Source organism: Maylandia zebra, linkage group LG7 (genome assembly GCF_041146795.1).
Source record: "Maylandia zebra isolate NMK-2024a linkage group LG7, Mzebra_GT3a, whole genome shotgun sequence".
In the NCBI taxonomy this organism is placed as follows: domain Eukaryota; kingdom Metazoa; phylum Chordata; class Actinopteri; order Cichliformes; family Cichlidae; genus Maylandia; species Maylandia zebra.
Window position 1 is genome coordinate 24,691,546 of NC_135173.1, and position 23,548 is coordinate 24,715,093.

Genomic DNA, 23,548 nt, shown 5'->3' on the forward strand with positions numbered 1-23,548 from the left:
TTATGTCAGCAAACTAAATGAATGAAAACAATGAATATTATATTACAGGGAGTAACACCTGCCGTCATGGGTCCAGTTAGGTCTACAGTAAATGTATGCCAAGGTGTAATATGGATCAGAGATTCATTATATATTTAAATTGGAATCTTGAGATCAAACTAAACTGTATGTCGTCCATGAAGTGAATTGAGCTTCATACCTAAAAGCATGACGACTAAAAACAGGTATAAAGGCAGTCATCTGGATACTCACATTTATTTTCCTATTACACGGAGGTGGCATAAAATGTCATTTTCTGAAATGTGGTCTCAAAGATTTTCACTTTGACTGTCTGCAGAATATTTCAGACCAAGTATTAACTTGTCAGAATGTAGGAGAAGTTTGAGCGACTAAGAGGAAATATGTGGTTTAAGGTTGCATAACCTGAAATTCGGGCGTTATCTCGGAGATGATAGGTTTACCGTTGCCTTCGTTTTTTTCCCTTTCTTTTTTCTCTATAAAGTTGTTCTATTCTCTGAGAAGAAAATCATGCACTTGGAAACACCACCCACGTTTATGTCCTGTGTTGCCCTGGTGGCTAGTGTGAAATCCACCCACAGTATTTCAGGTGCATCATCACAGAACTCAGTAGTTGTCACCCCAGTTGATCTGCTGATGTAGGCTACTGCAAATCAGAGGATTATAGAAAGGTGATTAAAGGACTGGGAGATTTTGTTTTTGATTTTTTTTCTAGAGGAAATTGATCTTTTAAAAAGTTTTTCCACTGGTTGATTTTTTCAGAGTGGTTATGTAGATCTACATTTCTACATTAAAAAATACATAAGTACAGAATACAAAGAACTAGCACCTGAGGCTAATTAACAGAGCTGATAAGTCTGGGTTAACCTTCTGGGGATTGGGTGCAGTGGATTTGTGGTGTTATGTGTTATGGTAAATGTCACTGATTCAGCTTTTTCTAGTTAGGTAAGTCATAAAGTGAAAAGAAGCACTTCTTTTCACTTTATGACTTTATGACAGCAACAGCAGAGGATTACACTGGTTCTTGATGACTACTGTATAAACATTATTCAATGGAATAGCAAAGTAGCTTCAGGGGGTGGAAACAGTTGGCTGCTCAGTCTACAGATCCAAAGATAATGATGATGATTTGTGTGCTGAGTAAAAGGAAGACCTCTAAATTGAATTCAGTTCAATTCAATTCAATTTTATTTATACAGCGCCAAATCAGAACAACAATCGCCTCGAGGCGCTTTATATTGTACGGTCGACCCCACAATAATACATACAGAGAAAAACCCAACAATCAAATGATCCCCTATGAGCAAGCACTTTGGCGACAGTGAGAAGTGAGATTCAGGATCACCTGGTCCAGCCCCAACTATATGCTTTAGCAAAAAGGAAAGTTTTAAGTCTAATCTTGAAAGTAGAGATAGTGTCTGTCTCCTGAATCCAAACTGGAAGCTGGTTCCACAGAAGAGGGGCCTGAAAACTGAAGGCTCTGCCTCCCATTCTACTTTTAAATACTCTAGGAACAACAAGTAGGCCTGCAGAGCGAGAGCGAAGTGCTCTAGTAGGGTGATATGGTACTACAAGGTCATTAAGATAAGATGGAGCCTGATTATTTAAGACCTTGTATGTGAGGAGCAGGATTTTAAATTCAATTCTGGATTTAACAGGGAGCCAATGAAGGGAAGCCAAAACAGGAGAAATCTGCTCTCTCTTTCTAGTCCCTGTCAGCACTCTTGCTGCAGCATTTTGGATTAGCTGAAGGCTTTTCAGTGAGTTTTTTGGACATCCTGATAATAATGAATTACAGTAGTCCAGCCTGGAAGTAATAAATGCATGAACTAGTTTTTCAGCATCACTCTGAGACAGGATATTTCTAATTTTAGAGATACTGTGCAAATGGAAGAAAGCAGTCCCACATATGTGTTTAATATGTGCATTTAAGGACATATCATGGTCAAAAATGACTCCAAGGTTCTTCACAGTGTTACTGGAAGCCAAGGTAATGCCATCCACAGTAAGAATCTGGTTAGATACCATATTTCTAAGATTTTCAGAGCAGAGTAAAATAACCTCAGTTTTATCTGAATTTAGAAGCAGAAGGTTAGCGGCCATCCAGGTCTTTATGTCTTTAAGACATTCCTGAAGTTTAATTAATTGGTGTGTGTTACCTGGCTTCATGGACAGATAGAGCTGGTGTCATCTGCATAGCAGTAAAAATGTATACTATGTCTTCTAATGATATGGGAAGCATGTATAATGTAAACAAAATTGGTCCTAGCACTGAACCCTGTGGAACTCCATAATTAACCTCAGTGTGTGAAGAAGACTCTCCATTTACATGAACAAATTGGAGTCTATTAGATAGATGTGATACAGCCCACTGCAGTGCAGTATCTGTAATACCTACAGTATGCTCTAATTGCTCTAAAAGGATATTATACTCAACAGTATCGAACGCTGCACTGAGGTCTAGCAGGATAAGCACAGAGATGAGTCCACTGTCAGAGGCCATAAGAAGATCATTTGTAACCTTCACTAAAGCTGTTTCTGTGCTGTGATGAACTCTGAAACCTGACTGAAACTCTTCAAATAAACCATTCCTCTGCAGATGATCTGTTAGCTGTTTGACAACTACTCTTTCAAGGATTTTTGATATGAAAGGAAGGTTAGAGATTGGCCTATAATTAACTAAGACCGCTGGGTCTAGTGATGAATTTTTAAGTAAAGGTTTAACCACAGCCAGCTTGAATGCCTATGGTAAATAAGTGATTGTTAGAAACAGGTTTATCATATTAAGATTGAAGCATTTATTAATGGCAGGACATCTTTGAGCAGACTTGTAAGAATGGGGTCTAAAAGACACGTTGATGGTTTGGAGGAAGTTTTGTGGTCTGGTTACCTATAGGCTGGCCATGATCAGCAGCCATCAACTTTACGACTCATGATAATCACATAGCTGTGTATCTTCTGCAGATCCTTTTCATTTCTCCTTTAATTTCCTTGTATTCAAGATCATTGCGTCTTTAAGAAGTTATGAACATAGGCCAACAACCAGTAACTAGTCACTGTGAGACCACTTATTTTGTCACTGGCCAATCTGGTCATTGGTTCCTCCTCCACAATATGATCTATGGAAGCAAGTGGAAGCAACATGCTACAGATAAAAACCCCCAAACAAAAACAAACAAACAAACAAACAAAAAACTTTAGTTCCAATAATAAACCTTAATGAACATTGCGTTATTATTAATATTTTTTGGTCAAAATTAAAGGACCTCCATAGTGACAATAAAATGTAGTTAAGGTTATGTAAAGGTTTTTAAGAGTTAAAAGCATGCTAACGTTCAATGTTTTGTTGACCCATAAAAAGTGTTTAAACAATTCCAGTCTGGCCCTGCATGCTCCTGCTTGATGAAGAGTGTAACTCAGCGTGGAGTCACACGTCACACTGCGTCTGTGGCTGTGAGTGTGACTCCACATGTTGCAAAATGAGCTGATCCTCATGTGGTAATGCAATAAAGATCTCTTTGTAGTAACAGTAAGGGTGGTTAACAAAAAAACAACAACTATGCAGTGAGGGATATAATATATTTTTAGGGGGAAATACTTTGTCTCTCTTTGCAAAAAAAGCGACTAGCAAAATGATATCAGTAAAGTGTAAACCTTTAATAAAGTGTTTTGGGATATGAAATCAGAAATTGAGGGTGAAATTACATAAAATGGTCCTCACACTTATCTCTTATCGTTTCACTGCAATCAATTAGCTGTGCTGATCAGACCCTGTGCTACAGTAATTTAACCACTGACTGACAGCTGACTGGAGCCAGTAGAAGGAAAATGGAGGCGAGAGAAGACCATAAACAGTGAATGGTGGCAGAAAAACAGCTAATCTGTAAGATGCAAAAACCAAAATCATTAAGAACCACAACACAGGAAACTGATATAACAAGTACAGCAGAGTGGAAAGAAAACGCTTGTGGACAAAATACACAAAGGGCAGGTCTCCCATGGAAAACAGCTGCAGCTGATGACAGACAAATCCTTCAAGCTGTGAAAAAGAACCCCAAAACAAATGTCAGTGACGTCAGTACCAGTCTCGAGAAAGCAGGTGTTATTATGTAGAAGACTCGAACAGCAGAATTACAGAGACGATGCTGCAGGATGCAGACATTATGAGCTGCAGGGATTCAAATGTAGGATTGAAATTTGGGCAAAAATAGAAAAGACAAGCCAAGTCAGAAAGTAATATAAGAGCAAAATGAGCTTTTACCAAAGTGTTGGAAAGCCCACATTCATAAGATACTAAATGTTCAGTTATGATTTGTTGCAATTAATTATTAAACTCGTACTGCACTGGGACTTAGCCATTTTGTCTTTTTTGTCTTTATGTATTGGCCAAATTAAATAAGACTTGAATTAATTCTCTGCATTTATTTGCAGTTCTTTTATGTGTGTCCCAGATATCGGTTGTTTGTTTGTAACAAGGTATAAAACATGTGGTTAAGTACGAGGTGTACCCCATCCCGTGATGCTGTTTTGTTTTTGTGATGGTAAACACAGAACTGGTCACAGATGGCAGCTTACACTGGTTACCTGCTGAATACTTCATGAACTGCCTCTGACTTTGGTAACATTATGCCATTTGGTTGTCATGAGTTTTCCCCTCCCGGACCTCTGATGGAAAGTTATGGCGGATTGGTTTTCACTGTGTCACAGATACGTAGGTTGTCAGCCAATGGGAATCACACAGAGGTGGCATAAATAAATGAACTGGGGACTTGATGGTGGACATGAATTTCCAGGTTTCTTAGTTTGAGGAAACAAATCTTGCAGACAGTGAGGTCACTTTTACAATGTTTAAATGTATTTTATTTTGAATAGTGTTATTTAATTCCCTGATTTTTCTTTAAATGAGTAATTAATTAATAACGAGCAATCAAAGGACTGAACAAGTAAAGCATGATTTCTTAAATGAAAACTGTGAAATAAAGTAAGTTCATAAGTGGACTAGCTTTCAATTTAATATAAAATAAAGAGCATTCTAGACCCATTATCCAGTCCTATGATATATATTTTTATTTTTATTGTTACATAGAATAGTTATTTCTACCTTAAATGTGTGCTGTTGTCTCAAAAAGATCTGATTTTGCCTTGGGAAGGAACAGAACATGTACTTGATGTGCTCTCTGCGAGCTGCTTTGAAAAGCCTGTGTTCTGTGATTGGCAGCTCGATCCTAATTTGATAAAACAAAAGAAAACAGCCAGTGATGAGACTTCACTGTATCAGCCTTGGTAAGCCCCCTCCCCCTCCCCACCACCACTACCACCACCTGAACATTGAGGTCACAAGGTCATGAGAAGTTGTGATGATTGGAGAATAGAAACGAAAAATAAGGTACTGATGATAAATACAATCTGCTTCCACTATGTTGTGTCTTCTTGAGTCAAAGTGTTCCAGGTGGTTACTCGAGGATATTAAAAAATAATAAAAAAAAACCCTCCATGGATTTGTTTTCAAAATGTCCCATTTTTGTTTTTCCAGGGGGAAAAAAAGGACTAAAGAGTTTTGGATACATTGTGGATAAAAAGTTTTTGACCCCTTCCTGATTTCTTACTTTTTTGGATATTTGTCACACTCACATGTTTCTAGATGATCAAACAAATTCTAATCTTAGACAAAGACAACTTGAGTAAATACAAAATGCAGTTTTTAAATTATGATTTCACTGATTTCATTGAGTAACCAGGAAAGCTGAGTTTCATGTCACTAGTCACATCCAGTCCTGATTAATCAAGAAATCAATTTAGTCCTAAGTCCAGTATATGCTTTAGCAAAAGTAAAGTTTTAAGCCTCAACTTAAAAAGTAGAGAGGGCGTCTGTCTCCTGAATCCAAACTGGAAGCTTGGTCCACAGCAGAGGGGCCTGAAAGCTGAAGGGTCTGCCTTCGATTCTGCTTGTAAATACTCTGGGAACCACAAGTGAGCCTGCAGGCTGAGTGAAGTGCTCTAATGGGGTGATATGGTACTATAAGGTTATTAAGATAAGATGGGGCCTGATTATTCATGTGAGGAGCAGGATTTTAAATTTCATTCTGGATTTAATAGGGAGCCAATGAAGAGAAGCCGATATAGGAGAATTATGCTCTCTCTTTCTAGTCCCTGTCAGGACTCTTGCTGCAGTGTTTCAAATCACTTAAATAGATCAGTCTGACAAAGTGAAGCAAGCTAAAAGATCAACACATCATGAAATTATCTAAAGAAACTCAAGAACAGATGAGAAACAAAGTCACTGACATCTGTCATCAGTCTGGGTTTCAAACGCTTGAGGCTTTGGGACCAGAGATGGGCAGTAATGCATTACTTGTAATGTGTTACTGTAATCTGATTACTTTTAAAGTAACAAGTAAAGTAAGGAATTACTATCGCAAAAACGGTAATTAGATTACTGTTACTTTCCTGTAGGAACGCTGCGTTACTGCGTTACTAAAACCATGATTTTTTTTGCGAGAATGTCTCATGACAGTGACGTAAGCGAGTGCGACGTTCATGACAACAGCTGTGTGCAGATCAACAATAGATAATATATCGATTGTGGGAGAGAGTGTGAGCGTGCAGCGTTTAAAGCGTGGAAGTACTGACCTTACTTTGAGTTTGATTCCATAAAAAGTGACAAAAACATTAGCGTCCGCTGTGCGTGGGAAGAAAACTTCTTTTTACAGCGAAAAAAACCCCTAAACTTCCAAACAAGCACCGAGTGCGCAACGACGTAATGGGAAACTCACAGAGAAACTCGCGGATTCTTCAACTGACCGCTGCGGCACACCTGCACCAGGGTAAACCTCCGCCTACCCTACTCCTGCTTTACAGGTGAAAATAGAGCAACAGGACCGCTGAGTCTTTGACTTTATTTATTTTCTGCTGTGTTTTACTTGCATCTATTTGAAAGAGTGAGTGTAAACACAAAAAATATTTTATTTTATGTGCTGGAATGTGCAGAAAATAGGTTAAAATGTTAAACTAATTTATTCAAGTCAGAGAATGTTGCATATAATTTAATTTTTACTTGATGCATAAAGTTAAAAGATTAAAACTGATAAAACAAGTTAAAAAAGAGACTTTTCCATTTGATTACATTTTGTATGATGGATTATGCAGAAAAAGTAGAATTGGGCTGAAAGATCTATCACTTTATCACCTCTTCAGGTTGTAAATCGTGTTTTTAAAAAGTAACTAAGTAATTAATTACTTTTGAAGATAAGTAATCAGTAAAGTAATGGGATTACTTTTTGGGGACGTAATCAGTAATTAGTTACTGATTACTTTTTTCAAGTAACTTGACCAACACTGTTTGGGACTCCAGTGAACAATGCTAGCTGCCATTATGGAGAAAGCTTGGAACAGTGGTGAACATTCCCAAGAATGATCAGCCTACCAATATTACTCCAAGACCACACTGACAACTAATCCAGGAGATCACATAAGATTCCAGGGCAACATCTAAAGACTACAGGCCTCATTTGTTTCAAGGATCATGATTCAATTATGAGAAAGTGACTGGGTAAGAATGGCATCCATCCATCCAATGTGAAAACCCCTGTGGCTTCAGCAGGAGGGCTTGAAGACAAAGCTTTCCAAATGTGCCTGTTTCCAGCCAGAGTTTCATTACTTGGGCCATGCCATTTCTTATCAGGGTGTCTCCACAGGTCCCAGCAATGTTAAGGTAGTAGCTAACTGGCAGCCTCCTAAAACAGTTTCAGGAATATGGTCCTCTCTTGGCTTTGCGAAGTTTGCTGTCTCTCTGCATAGACTGGTGGCACAGTCTTGGGGCAGAGCATGGTGTCATTGGGAACTGGACTGAAGAGTGTCACCAAAGCTTTAAGCCATTAAAAACTAAGCTCACAATAGCACCAGTGCTTTCCTTTTACAGATTTCTGTGTGCCTTTTATTTTAGAGGTGGATGCAAGTAATTTCGGCCTGGGCCTTCCCAGTAGGGAGGAGGTAAAGTGAGACTAACAGGCTATGCTAGCCGAGGTTTGAGGCTAAATTATAGTTCAATGAAGTTGGAGTTTTTGGCACATAAGTGGACCGTGACTGAAAAATTCTTGTTGGGCTACAAGTGTAATTTTTATACTGACAAGAACATCACCAACACCACTATGCCCTCCAGCAGGCCGATTCTGTGATAAAATGAAATCCTGGTGTTTTAGCTTAGGTTTGTTTGTTTAATTGTTTAAGTTCATTGCCCCAAAGGTGCTGAGGTGGTGCTCCAACTTTTGCTGCCTCATGTACTAATTAGGAGGTGCTGACTCAAGTTCATCAGGACCACGACCATAAAGGTCTGGAAAGGACTAGACGTTCATGGTGCTACTGGCCAGGTATGTCTGCTGAGGCAGCTCACTGGTGTCAGGCATGGGAACATTGTCAAGTTGCAAAAAACACACAACCAGTTGCTCAAAGCTATATGGGACAGTTGTTGTCTTTTTGCCCAAATGAAAATTTTGCAGCAGGACGATGATCTGAAAGACACCAGATAATCCACCTATGTTCAGCCAAAATGAGTGTCCTAGTCAAAGATCAGACTTAAATCTAACTGAAATGCTTTGGCACAACCTTAAACAGGCTGTTAATTCAAAACAAACAAACAAACAAAAACCCTCCAGTATAACTGAATTAAAACAAGTGGGCAAAGAAGAGTTGACCAAAATCTCTCCACAGTGATGTGAAATATTCATTGCCAGTTATTGCAGTTCTTGGCACAACCGTTTTTTTGAGGTTTAGGGGGCACTTAACTTTTTCACACTGGGCCATCCATGTAGGTTTAGATAGCTTTTCCCTTAACAGATGAAAATGCATTTTGGGTTTAGTTGCAGTACCTTTGTCTCATATTCAAATTTGTTTGATGACCTGAAATATTTGAGTGTGACAAAAAATAAAAAAACTAAGGAGCAGGTGGGGAAAGTTTTTCACACCAGGCTACATATAGCAGAGCAACAGTTTGTTGTTCTTTCTTTTTGCACCTCACCTGGATATCAATTGCGATTAGCTGCTTTGTTTATGGGTTTAACACATTTAACACAAAAAATAGAACCTGCTTGTAGAAAAATGGTACCACTAGTGTTACTACTTGTTCATATGCCACTCTTTTTTGCCTTTATGTTTGTTTATTTGTTTATTTATAAGGAACCCCATTAGCTTCCACAGCAGTGGTTGCTAGTCTTCCTGGGGCCCAAACCATCAAATACCACCGAATAAAATGTTACACAATGAGTTGGATGCAAAATATCCACATAATTTGGTTCTTACATCCACAATAAGGTTTGACAATTCTGAAAATATAAGCATGTAAATATTAAAAATGATAAAAAACACTCAAACAAAATACACAATTTCCATTACAAGTGATATTACCCTCTTACAATATTTACAAATAAATTAAAAACTGCCCAAATAGGCTTTTAAGTGATTTTTAAAATTATGAATAGAAGCCAATTCTCTAATTGCATAAGGCAACTTATTCCACTGAAAAGATGCTCTAAATATAACAGAGTTTTTCAAAAAGTTACTTTTAACTCGAGGAGTTACTTAATTGTGGTTAGTTGAGAATCGTGTAGCATGATTATGTATTTCATCTGTGAAGGAAACTGTTTCCAGGGCCTAATCCGTGGATCGACTTCCTTCGAGGCGTGGACGTCTATCAGCAGAGAATGTACCTTCACCTATCAGCAGAGAATGTCCCTTCACCTATCAGCAGAGAATGTCCCTTAGTCTGTAACACAGTCAAATATATTCTCAAGTAATATTCAAGCATGCCATTCAGCGTGTTAGTACGAGCTCGGGAGCAGCTTGGGAGAACAAGAAAACAGAGACTGCTTCAGGTTGTCTTCCCAAATTGACTCAACTTTATTCACAAGTACAACAGTTTATATAGAGGGTAAAATTCATGAGACAGCAGATTTATCAGTTTAAACCAGTACAGACCAAGATAAGGCAGCGTCTTCCTGCCCTTGGGTGAAGAAGCATCCTTTGTGTAGTGTATCAGTTCAGCTACAATTGTGATTATCTCAGCGACATATTTTCAAGGCACAAAACAAAGAGTTCTTAGATTAGTTCTTACACACACACACACGTAGGAAAATATTTAGTATACACATCCAGAAATGCATACACTATTATATATTGTACATATATTTATTAGTTTCAGGTTGGCCATTCTTGTATTTTGCTCGTTTGTGTTGTTGTGTTTGCACATCTCTGTTGCTTGTGGGGCTCGCACACAAGAATTTCACTCGCATGTGCTGTGCCAGTGTGCCTGCACATGTGATGTGACAATAAAAAGTGATTTGATTTGAAATCTGAAACAAACCATTTGGCCTCAACAGGCGTCTCCTAAAAGATTAAGAAACTAATGTAGCTGAGGGAGTGATCTCTGTGGTATTTCAACCTTGTACCAGCCTGTGATTCTCACACATCAATTCTTGGGTCAAAGAGAAAAATAACTAAAACAAAGGGGCCTTATTGAATGACAGAGTTTTCCTGCATAATGTCACTATAAAACAATATCCAGTAAATGCTCCCATGGTACTAAAATACCTAACAATCTGGATACTGCAACTGAGCATAAAAAAGTGTGGTGTGTTTACCAGTATTGCTTTCTTTAAAAATACAAGAAAGCCATAGTATAATTTAGCTTGTACAGCTAGCTTGTTTGTAGCCTTTCTTCATTTCATTTTTAATAACATAAACATTTGATGATTTTTTCCATTCGACTTTCCAACAAAGCTTATACTGGGAAATAACAAAATAGTTAAAATCATGTCGGTCATGTAGGTTTCTGGATGCAGAATTAATTACATTTTTTTATTATGGAAAACTGGCATTCACTTAAATAAAAACGACAAATTTTTCATGTGATACGCTGCCCAGATAAATCATGCCTTATACCCCACATTCAAGTCTTAGGAATTTAAGGTTTGGCTCTAACTTCCTATAGCAGATGAAACTGCATTTGAAAAAACCCTGCTCATTTAAGAATTACACATGAAACAACTAAACACAGACACACACACACGGATACACGAGGCGTGTTGGCTGGATTTGATGCTCTTTCAAAGTGAGGATTAACAGCTCTTTTCTCTTTCCTTGGAACTGTCCTGTGCTCAAGGCCAAGAACAAGTCATGGGACTTACAGAACATATCAGACCTGAGCCAAGTGCTCTCATCATGTTTTTTTTTCTTTTTTAAAAATCCCTCCAAGGCACATGTGGTTGCCGATTTTGTAATATCAAAGTCAGTGACGTGCTGTAATTTAGTCCATTTGGTAATTCAAATAGGTGCAAAGGATAAAAAATGATTCCAATAGTAGGTAGAGATCTTTTAATCTCAAGACATACAAAACTCAAATTCTCCAAAGTGGATTGAAAAACTATCCAAACAGTAGATGTTTACAACTTATTTAATAAATGAATACCTTGAAGATTAAAATGAAGACTAGTAGTCGATAAAAAGGTAGGCAAGTTACTTTTAGTGTATATAACTGAAAATGAAAGCACTCATGCCTTTGCTTCTATATTTTTGTACATTTCAAAATTGTAACAAGTTTTCTGTTTGGACAAGATGTAAGTGACCAATAATCACAGCTTTTTGTCTCATGCCCTCTTCCTCTATTCTGAATTTCTTGTATGCAGAAAAGTACTATTTTCTGGAAGAACTATAGCAGTTAGTGTCCTTTACAGTTTGCCACTGTTCATTCTGTCTCTACACAGTGGATTTTTGTACACTACATGCTGTAGGCTGATACAGAATAGTTTAGCTCGGGACATTCTCAGTAGATACAGAATTTTCAACCCTTTTGTGGAATTAACAAAAGAGCTATATTTCATTTTGCTCCATGGCTGTCAGCATGACCATTGATACAGGCTGTTCTTCGAAGTGTGAATGTTAAACTTACGCGGGGAACATGTTTGGAGTTTTTTGGAAAGCCTGGAATTTACAGTTCAAACAAGAGAGATGAGTTGTTTAAGTATTAAATGAAAAAAGCACAACTATTACTTTAAGTCACTTGTAATGGACTAAGCTAATCCCAAATTAACCCTCACCAAACCCTCTTAGGTGGACTTATGATTGCAACAATAATCCCACAGTCATTTGAAGCTGATTTAGATGTACTAAAACTCACAATGGCAGCATAATGTTAACTTTGAAAGAGAATCCAAATCTGCCTTGAAGTCTAACTAGTTCACTTGTGTTGTCAGTCTACTGAGAAGAAGAAAAGCTTGGTTAGGAGGATGCTGGGATGACCTGGTTGAACTTCTCAAATCTGAGCCACTCTTGTGTAGAAACAGCTTTGAAAATGTACCGCAGGTAATGATTGCACAAGCAAGACGTGATATGACAGTAGATACTTGCAAGAACGCAACACAAGGCGTTAAGCTTGCAGAGGTATTTGTGCAGGATTAGCTTGCTTAACATTTTCCCCATCACATGCACATAGTATATTACCATCAGGTCGAGTTCCTTTATCATCTCACTGAAGCAGTAACCTGAATGTTCAAGTCTGCAAAATAGATAAAATGTATGTTTTCAGGCATGACGTCTAATTCTTCAGATCAATTGCATTAATCACTAATAAATACACACGGATATTGCAAATTGTACCTTTGTGATGTGCACTAAGTTAAGTTAAAGGTTAGTTGGGATACTGGCAACTTTTTTCCTCCAATCCCTCTTTCGTCAAATCCCTCAGATGGAAATGATAGGCTCGATTTGCTCAATGGCTGCCAAGATAATGGCTACAGACGAGTAACAGAAAACCCTTGACAGTGTAAACACATGGGTGCTATCTAAACCTCTGCTGCGTTTGGGCCGGAGCCGCTATTGACTGGTGTAATCTGCTGCATAAATCTACAGCTTGGCCCTGTCTGGCTGCTGTCTGGGTTCCGTGCACTTGGACAAAAGCGCCGGACACCTTGCCCACTGACAAAGGGCCTAGCCCTAATTGGAGTAGACAAGGCTTGCTGATGGAGCCTTTTTAAGCAATTGAACTTGGTCAATGAATCTTAGGGGACCTAATACAACATAAGGGACAGGCAGTTTGACTCCAACAACGGCAGTAGCACCAAACTGTCCTGTAGCTCCCCGTCAGCCTAAGCACTGAAGTTGGGCTATGACCCATAATGACTTTTTATCAAAGTACAAAACGGTGAAGGTGTTGATCTTGTGCCACAGTAGGGCTGTAGATGGGCCGTGTTTCATTGTTATTGTGTAATTCAGCTTTGCTTTTTAAAGGACCTGGCGCCATTCCACTGTTTTGTTTTCATGTATTAGAATAGAGAACAGGCCTCACTGTGTCTCCTGACCAAACAGTTTTGGATGAAGGACAAGCTGTTCTTCGTTTGAAAGTTATCAGGAAGGAGACTGGGTTCCTTTTAGAAAGCTATCAGGAATGTGTATGGGAAACCTGTGTGGGCCACTGGAATCTCCTCAAAGAGAAGACTATAGGACAAGTGCAAAGCCCTCACCACGGGAGAGAGGAACTGGTCTTTGTGATCAGAAATGCCATGGAAAAAGTGCGCATTGTTAGCAGCCCAACAGATTTTGTCCCTCTGGTCGTGTGATTCACCTACAAGGTCTCGGGCTCACTGACCCCCCCCCCTGCTGGCTGTTAGAATGCCCACACAAGTCAGTGACACTACATTTTCTTCACACTAAGTAGCCAAATAGCTTTGCTGACCTCAGATTCATAATTTTGCTTCTGTAACTTCTGTGCAACTTTTTTCAATAACTGTGCAACAATATGAATTATTGTTTCAATGTTTTCTAGTTGGACTTCACCAGACAGATCTACAATTGTTATGCTATAAGTGTATTGAAAATTAAAGCATTTTTATTCAGATCATTTTTCTGTAATTTGATAGAATTTGATATTAAAAGATGAAACTTTTGGTGTATTGTCTCTCTAGTTATTGTCACGCATTATAAGGGGCTTCTTCTAGAGCTGTGTACCTTTGTGATGTGCACTAAGCCATTGCCTGTGATCGCCATCTTGTGGTAGTTTTTTCCTCTGTTCTGGTCGCCTGTTGATCAACGGGAAATTTAAACTGATGATGTAAAAAATTAAATAAATGCCTGCTTATTTACTCTTTTTTCTTTGTCTCGTGCGTTAGGAAGTTTCCAAGGATCAAAATAATTCAAGAATAGAATTATTAAATTGCAGCCAACGTTTGAGGCATTTTGAAATCATTTCATTTTTATAGCAAGCAACACGTGATTTTCTTTTTTCTTCTTCCTTTTTTAAGGACACAATGTATGTGCCACACATAAAAATGCCTAAATTAGCGCCCTCTTCATTCTTCATGTAAACACCATTAGAAAAGGACTCCTTTTCTAATCGTGTTTACATGAAAAATGAAGATAAAAATACTGACGTCAATACAACAAATGCAGTCTAAAAAAATTAAAAACAAAATGTAAGCCGCCTTTTTCCATTTAAAATATGAATTAGTTTTTCTTTTGCGTTTTGTTCGGTAAGTCCCTTTCGAGACTTCGTAGTTCACAGCGTTGTTTCCATAGAGACAGAACTTCGTCTAGACGCAAGAGGATCTTTCAGCCAAGTTCTTCTAAGCTTCTAAGCGAGTATAGCACTAGTGCTGTATCCAGGTAGGACATTTTAAATAATTACGTATAACTTAACGGTAAATATGAGTACTTTGGATAAACGTGTTACAGTAAATGGTTTCAGCAACTGAAACTTAGCAGACCGTCTAATCATGCCTTCATTTTCACTGCTCTGACAGATAAGTAAATCGTCATGCTGGAGCTGGATGAGCCATTCACCTCTGACGAAACTGAAGAAGAACAGGAAAATGTTTCATGTCATGAAGAAGAGGTAAGGGTGTGGGCCTCGTTCTAAAAATACAGCACATGCATGTATGTTTCCGCTATTCTCCAAAATATTCTCTTCATTTACTATTTTTTGTCCAATTCTGCATACATTCTATCACCCGGAGAGCTGGAAATTAACAGCTATTTGTCAGGGTAGACACCTTAATTTATATCTCTACCACAAAAGCATCAGGATGATTCGTTTGAGAGCCACACATGAGCTTAGAGTGACACTGAACAGGACAGCGAAGCTAAACGGATAATGGATAGAAGATAAATTATGCACAACATAAGCTGACCCTCCGTAAATCCACTTACTGCCTTATGACTTATACATCCCAACTATTGCTTTTTCATATAGTGAGTATGGATGGGATTTAAGAAATTCTTCCAAATAAAAATAAATGGTACCAAATTGTCCAGTTCATTGGACTAATATCTCTTTAAGTGTAGTAATGCCATTTATGAATGCTGCTTAGAAAACAAAATGATAATTGCAACACAGTGACCCCAAAACCTTTGAGCTTTTGTATGTGTGGGTCACATACAGTGCAGACCCTTTTTTCCTTACTTTGTTTTTCTACTTTTGCATTCTCCCTGAACGTCTGCTGGCCTACTTTAAAATTAATCAGAAATCAATAAGGAAACCGATTGACCCATAAGCAGAATAGACAATGGATTTAGTATCAGTAAGAGTTATTGCTTCACTTTTGTCCCCACAATGCTTGCTAATATTGTTAATATTGCTTGCTTATATTAACATTTTCCTTTTGTGGCGAAAGCAGAAATAATAATTAACCTATTTTCTGACCGCAGGCTTCAGATAATTTCCCACCAGCTCTTCTAAGCTACTTTGAAACATCAAAAACTAGAGCGGCAGTTTGTGAGAAACTTATCCTTGAGGAACTTGAAGGTAAGTAATAACTTACAGCATTTAACTAATGTGTACGGTGATAAAGCTGAGATTATCTCCTCACCATTCTGGATTTTGTCTGCACTGTCTTTGAATTCCATGTCAGACTTCACACCATCAGATTCCACTGATAATATGATGAGGCTATCAAATGAAGTCAGCAAAGATATGGTGAAAGTGAATGAACAGGTAAATTGGTCTTAACGGTCTAATCTTGGTTGTTTTATTACATCTAAAATATGTCACGTGGCCTAATTTTTAAAAATGATTTCTTTTTACTGATACAGGTGGGTGGTGAAACAGAAAATGAGGAAAAAAAGGCTGATGGGTCCCTTCTTCAAACACGAATAGTGACACAAAATCCTTTGACTCACAATATGTCCATGTGGCCTAATAATGAAGGTAGATAACATGTACATGTGTATTGTTTGGGACAAAGACACCATTGTTGTAGTTTTGCTTCTGTACATCACCACAATTGATTGTAGATCAAACAACCAGCATGTGCTTGAAGTACACAGGCCAATAGCTAAACTGGACTCAAACGTTTTTACAGTGTTTTATTATGAAGTCAACAGGTGAATTTGTGGCAAAGTGTTACTAATGATGCGGCCGTGGGTCAGTGGGGGTGAAGGGGGAATTGGCAGGTTGCGACGGGGATGGAGCGGGTGCATCTGGGAAGAAAGGAGAACAAGGTTAAGAAGGCGCCAGACGCAGGGTATTTAGCGGAGGTGGTAATGACTGACAATGCTTACTGATAGTCAGGGTGAGCTTGGCTTTGAGGGAGAGGCGAAGAGAATCCAGGTGAGTACTGAAAAAGGCTGGCTGACCTGAGTGCCGAGGTGGTGAGTGGTGGCTGGAGGGCAGGCAGGTGAGGTTCTTTGTATTTTTCCAGAATGCGAAGATAATCCAAGGAGAGCTGAGGTTGAAGGCAATGGCAAAGAAGGTCCAGGAAAACTGTAGCACAGGAAACCAAAGTAGGCAACAAAACAAGTGGCAAGAGCATGGGGCAAAACCTTAGCACCAATACCAACGTGAGGTCATTGACAAACTGGCAGCAAAGGAGAGTCTGAGTGGAGCTTAAATCCTCAGCCTGATTACCCAGAATCAGCCTCAGGTGTGCAGGACTGCAGGAGAGATGATGGCTCCGCCCAGGGGTGGAGACCAAGGGACTCAGGTGCCTGGTGGAACTTTCCAGTCAAACCTCCAGATCCTGACACAGACTTTCTTTTTTGCTTCAGTCCCTTATTTCCCCCAGGTTCAAATTTAATGGGATAATTGATTGACAAGCAGTGGCCATGTGAGGCCTGATCATTTTTTTTAAATTTTAAATGAAGGAGATATAATATCTCAAGTCAATTCAATTCAAGTCAATTCAATTCAATTCAATTCAATTCAATGTGTTTAATTTTTGTTTTTATAGCTTTATACTGTAATTTCAATTATTTATAATATCAGGCCAAAAGAGATGTTAGTGGAAGTGAGTGAAAAAAGTGAAGAAAAAAAAAAACTATCAGAGAGACAGCCAAAACTTTAGAAATGGCCAGAAAAGTGAACAACTTTGAGGTTACTGAAGTTCTGATGTTGCATAATACAGCCATAATACACTCGAAATAAAGGTAAAAGGTAACATAGTTTGCCACAAGACGTCACTACTTTCATAGAATTTGCTGTCACTCACGACTTCAGTAACATGAAAAGGTAGATAATCCTGTTTTGTGAATAGACTTTTAAATTTGCAACTGAAAGCATAAAGCTAATGGTGATCAAGCTTCCTGGAGGTATATTTTAGTTAAATCATATATAATGTAGATGGACTCAAAATCACTGCCACGTCACTGATGTAAATTTAGAAAAAAGATTAGATTTGGATCATTCTTTATGCAGGAAATTTGGTTGTTATTTGTTATTAGTGCATAACAATCAATGGAGAGGCAAGGCATGTCTTACTTTGAGCCTGATTTGAACTACATATGCATGGCTTTCCTTTCTTGCTTACTGAACTATTGAAGCCTTACATTTTTGTATTTGTCTTAGATGGAGCTGGAACAGATCGATGTTGGGAGACTGAGAAATATTTGGCCCGGGACTTTAGCAAACATGACATAGCACCAGAGAAACACTGTGATGAGGAGATGCATAAAAACGAGGAAAGGCAAAAAAGAGAAATTAACTTCCAGGAGGAGCTGAGGAAGATAATGGAGGCAGAGAAAGTAAGTTACTTCTGACTTTTTTTTCTCTCCTCGACATAGTACTTTTGGATCCAGGTGGTAGAGCAGCTATCCCATAATTGCTACGAATAAACAATAAGCTGGTCTTAAGGGTAATTACATAACCCAGCCTTACTTGGATATGGAGGAAGTGGAAAAGAGGCCTCTGATAGCCTGGTGCACCACAGAGCCATTGTTTATGTTTATGGCTGATACCTTACTTAGTAAGTACACAGACTTAGTCCACAGACCGATCAAGCTCACCACAGAGGATATGAAAGGTTTGACTGTAATTGTCCACTGGAGCAAAAATTGTGTGTCTTTAGGACACTGACACACTGAGAACACCATCCCCAAAGACACAGTGGGCAGAGAAGCAGAAGATCATCATATCAAGAAGAGCCTGAGTAAATGTGGTTATCCAGCTGGGTATTTGACTACGCTGGGAAGACAACTAAGCAGTGCTAAAGTGTCATCTAAAGTGAAGACCACTGGTGATTCCTTATGTGTCTGGAGTGTCGGAACAACAGTGACACATGTTTTCATAACATTGTGTCTCTGTGGCTTTCAAATTCCAAACAAAACTCTCAAATGTTTGTCCACCCCGAGGATTGTGTCCTCTGCCTTAAACAGAGTAATATTGTGTACGCAGTTAAGGACCAAGAAGATTGAGATGAATTATGTAGGTAAACTAAACAACCTCAAGCTTAAGAAATGGCACAACACATAAGAGATAGCTTGTCTAGCCTGGACTCTACAGTCTATTTACAGCATTAAAGCAGTGGTCACGCTTTCACTGGCACATGGAGGAACACTGATTTGAGCATAGTAACAAAGGAACCCTCCAACCAAACATAGTTTACACAAAGATCACATTGGGAAGACAGGTCAGAAACTGATAAGAAGAACAACGAAAATACACAACATGAGGTGAGAGGAGGAGAAAAACGAACTCCACGCAGAGTGAGCTCCTAATGGGAGAACAGTTTGAGAACAGAAAAAATAATAATTAGGATAGATTGCAGATTATTATTGTGTAAGCTGTAGAGTACTGCAGCATTTTGGTAATTAGTGCAGTGTATTGTGATTGCAGTCCTGTGCTTCTACAGTAACTGTGGCAGGAGCAAGATTGGTGCTTGAGTTATTCTCTCGCTCCTTTAAAATGAACTTAAACTCCTGCATCGTAACCATTTTTGACAATTTCTGTCCCTTCTGTAGATTATTCCAGAAAACCAGGCCAGCATATTTAAAAGCCTTTTCCCCCTCAGTTCTGTTCTGATTCTCAGGACAAACATTTGTATTATGATAATATGATGGGCTGGTATGGTGTGGTACAGGCTGGTATGTACAGCATTCATCACTCAAGTCAAGGGACCTGTTGTTTTACTGTGTTCTTAAGGAGTGGGGAAAATAAATGTATTCATTCAGATGCCTCAGGATTAGATGTTTGATACCCCTAGACAAGGGTACGGAGGGCAAACTGTCACAGAGAAAATACAGAATGCAGCAAAAATGGCTGTATTAATTAACCCTGTTGTGTTTTATTTATTCTGGTTCCAGCTGCATGAAAAGGAACTGGAATTGATGGCGAAAAGAGCCCAGGAAAAACTTGAGCAGGAGATGCTGCTTCAGCAGGTAATTAATTTTTTTATTTTTTTCAAATTTGTGTGCAGTGTGACGTAGAGCACAGGCTCACCATTGTATTTTTAGACATTTGATATACTTTTGGGTATTTGTTATCAGCGCAGCATTTGGTAGAATCAATTTACTGAACATACTGGATTTATAAATCAGTGGTCCTCAAAAACACACCTTAAATTTAGTACTTATAGATGCTTTTTTCCATTTTGATTGAATACTTTTTGTGATGTTTGTAAATTCCATGTAGTTTGCTTAATATATTTCAAAGAATAGATTAAAGAAATGAGGCAACTAGTTTTTTTGTAACTCTATAAATATCATCTCTAATTAGGAACTGATTGGTAACTTACAAAAACAAGTGGAGCAAGAGAGGAGGATGATTGAGGAAGAGCAGAGAAAGAAAAACAAAGAGAAGAAAAGGAAAAATGAAGAAGAGAAAAGGAAAAATGAAGACATGCAAGCGAAAAAGAAGCAGGAAGAGGAAGACAGAAGGAAAATGAAGGAGGAAGAAGAGAAAATTAAGAGTGAAGAAGAACAGAAAAGGAAGAAACTGGAAGAGAGGAAAAGATTGGATGAAGAGGAAAAGAAAAACATGATAAAATTAAGACATAAAGAAGAAAAGAAGCAAAAGGAGCTGTGGGAAAGGGAGGAGGTAAAGAAGAAAATGGAAGAAGAAGAGATTAGAAAGAAAGAGGAAGAGAGAAAAATTGAAGAAATCAAGGATGAGGAGAGGAGAAGAGAGATACAAGAGGTGGAGGAGATAAAGCAAAAGCAGAAGGAGAGAAAGAAAAACAGGAAAAGTGAGGACGAGGAAACAAGAATAATGGATGTCAAAAACAATGTGACAGAGGTTTCTGGAAGGAAGATGACTGAAGATCAAAAGACAAAAAATAAAGAAATAAGAAGTATTAAGGAAGAAAAGAGAATAGATAACGGAGGTGAGGAAGAGACGACAAGAAAGGAAATTGTAAGAAAAACTACAGAACATAAAATGGAAAGAAATGAGGTAGAGCAAAGAGAAAAGCCCAAGATGAAGAAAAAGCTGTTGAATGAAGACATCAGGGGAAAAGATGAGAATAAAAGAATAGATGACAAAATGCAACTCACGGAAAGTGAGGAAAAGAAAAAGAACGATGAGGAGAGTTTGGAAAATCAAGATATGATGAGGAAGGAGGAAAAGACTAAAACAAACAAAGAAGAGCTGATTACAATGAGAATGGAAGAAATGAAACAGAATGAAGAACAAGAACACAGAAACACAGATGAAGTAATAAAACTCAAGCCAGAGATTTGTGAGAATAAAGACCAGAACACAAAAATGGAACATGAGAGGAAAAAAGATAAAGAAAAGAAGAAAGAAGAGTTGCAGAAACACCAAGAGGGGCTTAGTATAGGAAAAAAGAAGGATGGGACGGGAAACAAGGAAGATGCAAAGGATTATGGAAATGAGGTGAAGGAAAACATACAAGCAGAAGAAAGGAAAGTAGAAGAAGAGTTGAAAGAACGAGTCATAAGTAAGAATGAGCTACGAGACAAGGAAAGAGAAAATAGCAGCATGCAATCTCAGAATACTGGCAGGATCTCACACCCAAGTGCTGATCCACTGCAGAGTGAATCTACAGCTGACCCCGTCAGCTCTGAAACTGCAAAACAACAGAACCTAAACAAGAACATCAGTCAGATCCCTGTGTATAAAACCAGTAACTGGCAAGATCCTGCAAAGCCTGGCACTTCTTCTTGCTTTTTGCCTGCAGGCCTTCCAGAGCACACAGAGCAGAAGAGGCTGTTGTGGATGAAGGAATGCATCCCTTGGTCTAATCTGTCCTGCCAGAACAGGAGGAAGGAGAAAGGATCAGTCCGGAGTAGGACAGGGCCAAGGAGGGTGGCAGAGGGTAGCAGTCTGCCCCCTCTGTGCCCACACACTCTGCTTCAGTCCACAGGATGGAGATCCCTGCAGGAGGTAACATACTGTGTGCTTGGCTGTGATCCAGGAACACTGATGAAAATGTTTTGTACTTAAATGTTTGTTGTGTTCGGAAAGAATATTCACACATAGAACCCATTATTTTCATTTGAGATCCAGAAGCGCTGAAATATGTTTGGCTCTCTTTCAGGTTACCAGTGTGACCTTGGAGGACTTACCTGGCTGTAGCCTTTTTACCCTTGCCCAGTGTACTCAACTTCAGTGGCTCACCCTCAGACGCTGTGGACTGAAATCATTGGAAAGTATCAACCACTTACAAGAGCTCTGGTACATTGACCTACAGGTGATTATATAGTTAAAAAATAACAAAAATAACAAAAAACTAGTCATTACTGTGATTTTTTTTCATGTTGTTTCAGTCATTTCAGTCACAACAGCTTTGCTTTTGTTTTGTTTTAGGAAAATGACATCTCATTTGTGGATTGTGAAAACATGAGCAGCTTACGAGTTCTTCAACTTGCCCACAACAAGCTGACTTCCATCCATGGTTTAAATGGTGCTGAGAATTTGGATATTCTTGATCTCTCGCATAACTCCATCACCCGTATTGGTGAGAACTCATGAAACACTGACAGCTATTGAAAAAAGCCCCCAAAAAGAAAAACGGATTAATTTTTTCGTCAGTATAATGTCTGAAAGTGTTTGTGTTTTAAATACTTATTTGCTAACAATGTGTGTGTAGCAGCTTGAGATAACGCGTGACTGATCCGAACACCTGGTAAGTCTAAAATCCTCAAAAAAGAGCACCATTCACTTAACCTGAGAACAGGCACGATGCCATCGTGTTCCATGTAAACACAGAAAGTAGTATGAGTGTGAAACTTCAAAATAAAAAGAGTCTATGGAGTATGTCAAATGCATTTGGACTTCTTTATGTTTAACAAAATGAATGAAAGTTATGGCTCTTAACATCAGAATCCTGGTAAAAGACATGCTGCAGTTACAATACATTTCTTACATATATTTCATTTGAAATTCTAAAGGACTACATTCAGAGCTTATCAAACCTGAGAAATAAACGTGAAAATGGAAAAAAACAAACAAACAGTATCTAAAATCTTTCATGCAACATTTTACTTATTACCTCACATGCTAAAGGACTATCATAGATGGACATCAGGAATTCCAAGTTTCCCTCCAGGTTTAACTAAACTTCCTCTTCTGGTCAAAAAAATCAATGTAATGTAATGTAACACAAGAGGGCAGCATCTCTCTTCTTTCCTGCTGAGGACTTCACACCATTCACTCTGCAGTGAAAACTGCAATTTTGACTCCATGTACAGACTGTACTTTTTTTTTAGACTGTATCATGTCAACTTTTAAGACTCATGCTCTGCTTTCTGCATATATTCTGTCTGCTTCCTAGCTGGTCTGGAGTCTGTAAGGAGGCTACAGAGGTTGTCAGTGAACCACAACCAGCTGATCAACACCAAAGGGATGAGAGATGTATATACACTGCTCCACCTGGATTGCTCTCACAACCACCTGGCCAACGTGGAGGGTCTGGAGAACAGTGCTCTGCTTCACACACTGGATCTAAGAGGAAACGGCCTTACTGAGGTAAAAACTCACGGCAGATGACTGGAAGCACTAAATCTAATATCACTGTTCACTGTTGCAATTTTGCGAGAGCTGCAGAGAAAGTGGTGTGGGTGTTTGAGACAGGTGATGGGCTTGAATTAAGCCTAAAATCCTTTTGCTTTTATCTACTACGTGCCCTTTTAATTGAGAAACAGTTCCCCTTATTCCAGAAGTTACGTTTAGTGATAAATGATTGTCAAACCTTCAAAAAATAAAATTAAAACCAGGCAAGTATGACAAATATAAATAAGGTGCTTAATTTCAATTTAAAAAAAAAGGAAGCTGATCCATCAGATCTAATCCAAGAAGTACCTCAGTCAAACACATGCT

The 23,548-nt window shown here is 38.6% G+C and overlaps 1 protein-coding gene across 4 annotated transcripts in view; it reads left to right on the plus strand.

The window, feature by feature from the left end:
* Positions 1 to 14,537: 14,537 nt before the first annotated feature.
* Positions 14,538 to 23,548, plus strand: part of lrriq1 (leucine-rich repeats and IQ motif containing 1) — a 38,473-nt gene continuing 29,462 nt past the window's right edge. For 3 of the 4 annotated variants that reach the window (XM_076886122.1, XM_076886121.1, XM_076886123.1), the window contains exons 1-11: positions 14,538 to 14,664; positions 14,802 to 14,893; positions 15,706 to 15,802; positions 15,909 to 15,991; positions 16,090 to 16,204; positions 17,840 to 18,015; positions 19,573 to 19,647; positions 19,985 to 21,613; positions 21,768 to 21,920; positions 22,037 to 22,187; positions 23,004 to 23,197. In XM_076886122.1, coding sequence (XP_076742237.1) covers positions 14,816 to 14,893; positions 15,706 to 15,802; positions 15,909 to 15,991; positions 16,090 to 16,204; positions 17,840 to 18,015; positions 19,573 to 19,647; positions 19,985 to 21,613; positions 21,768 to 21,920; positions 22,037 to 22,187; positions 23,004 to 23,197 — 2,751 coding nt within the window. In that variant the 5' untranslated portion in view covers positions 14,538 to 14,664; positions 14,802 to 14,815. Of the gene's footprint in view, positions 14,665 to 14,801; positions 14,894 to 15,705; positions 15,803 to 15,908; positions 15,992 to 16,089; positions 16,205 to 17,839; positions 18,016 to 19,572; positions 19,648 to 19,984; positions 21,614 to 21,767; positions 21,921 to 22,036; positions 22,188 to 23,003; positions 23,198 to 23,548 lie in introns of those variants that run through there. The other variant, XM_076886124.1, reaches the window with a different exon arrangement.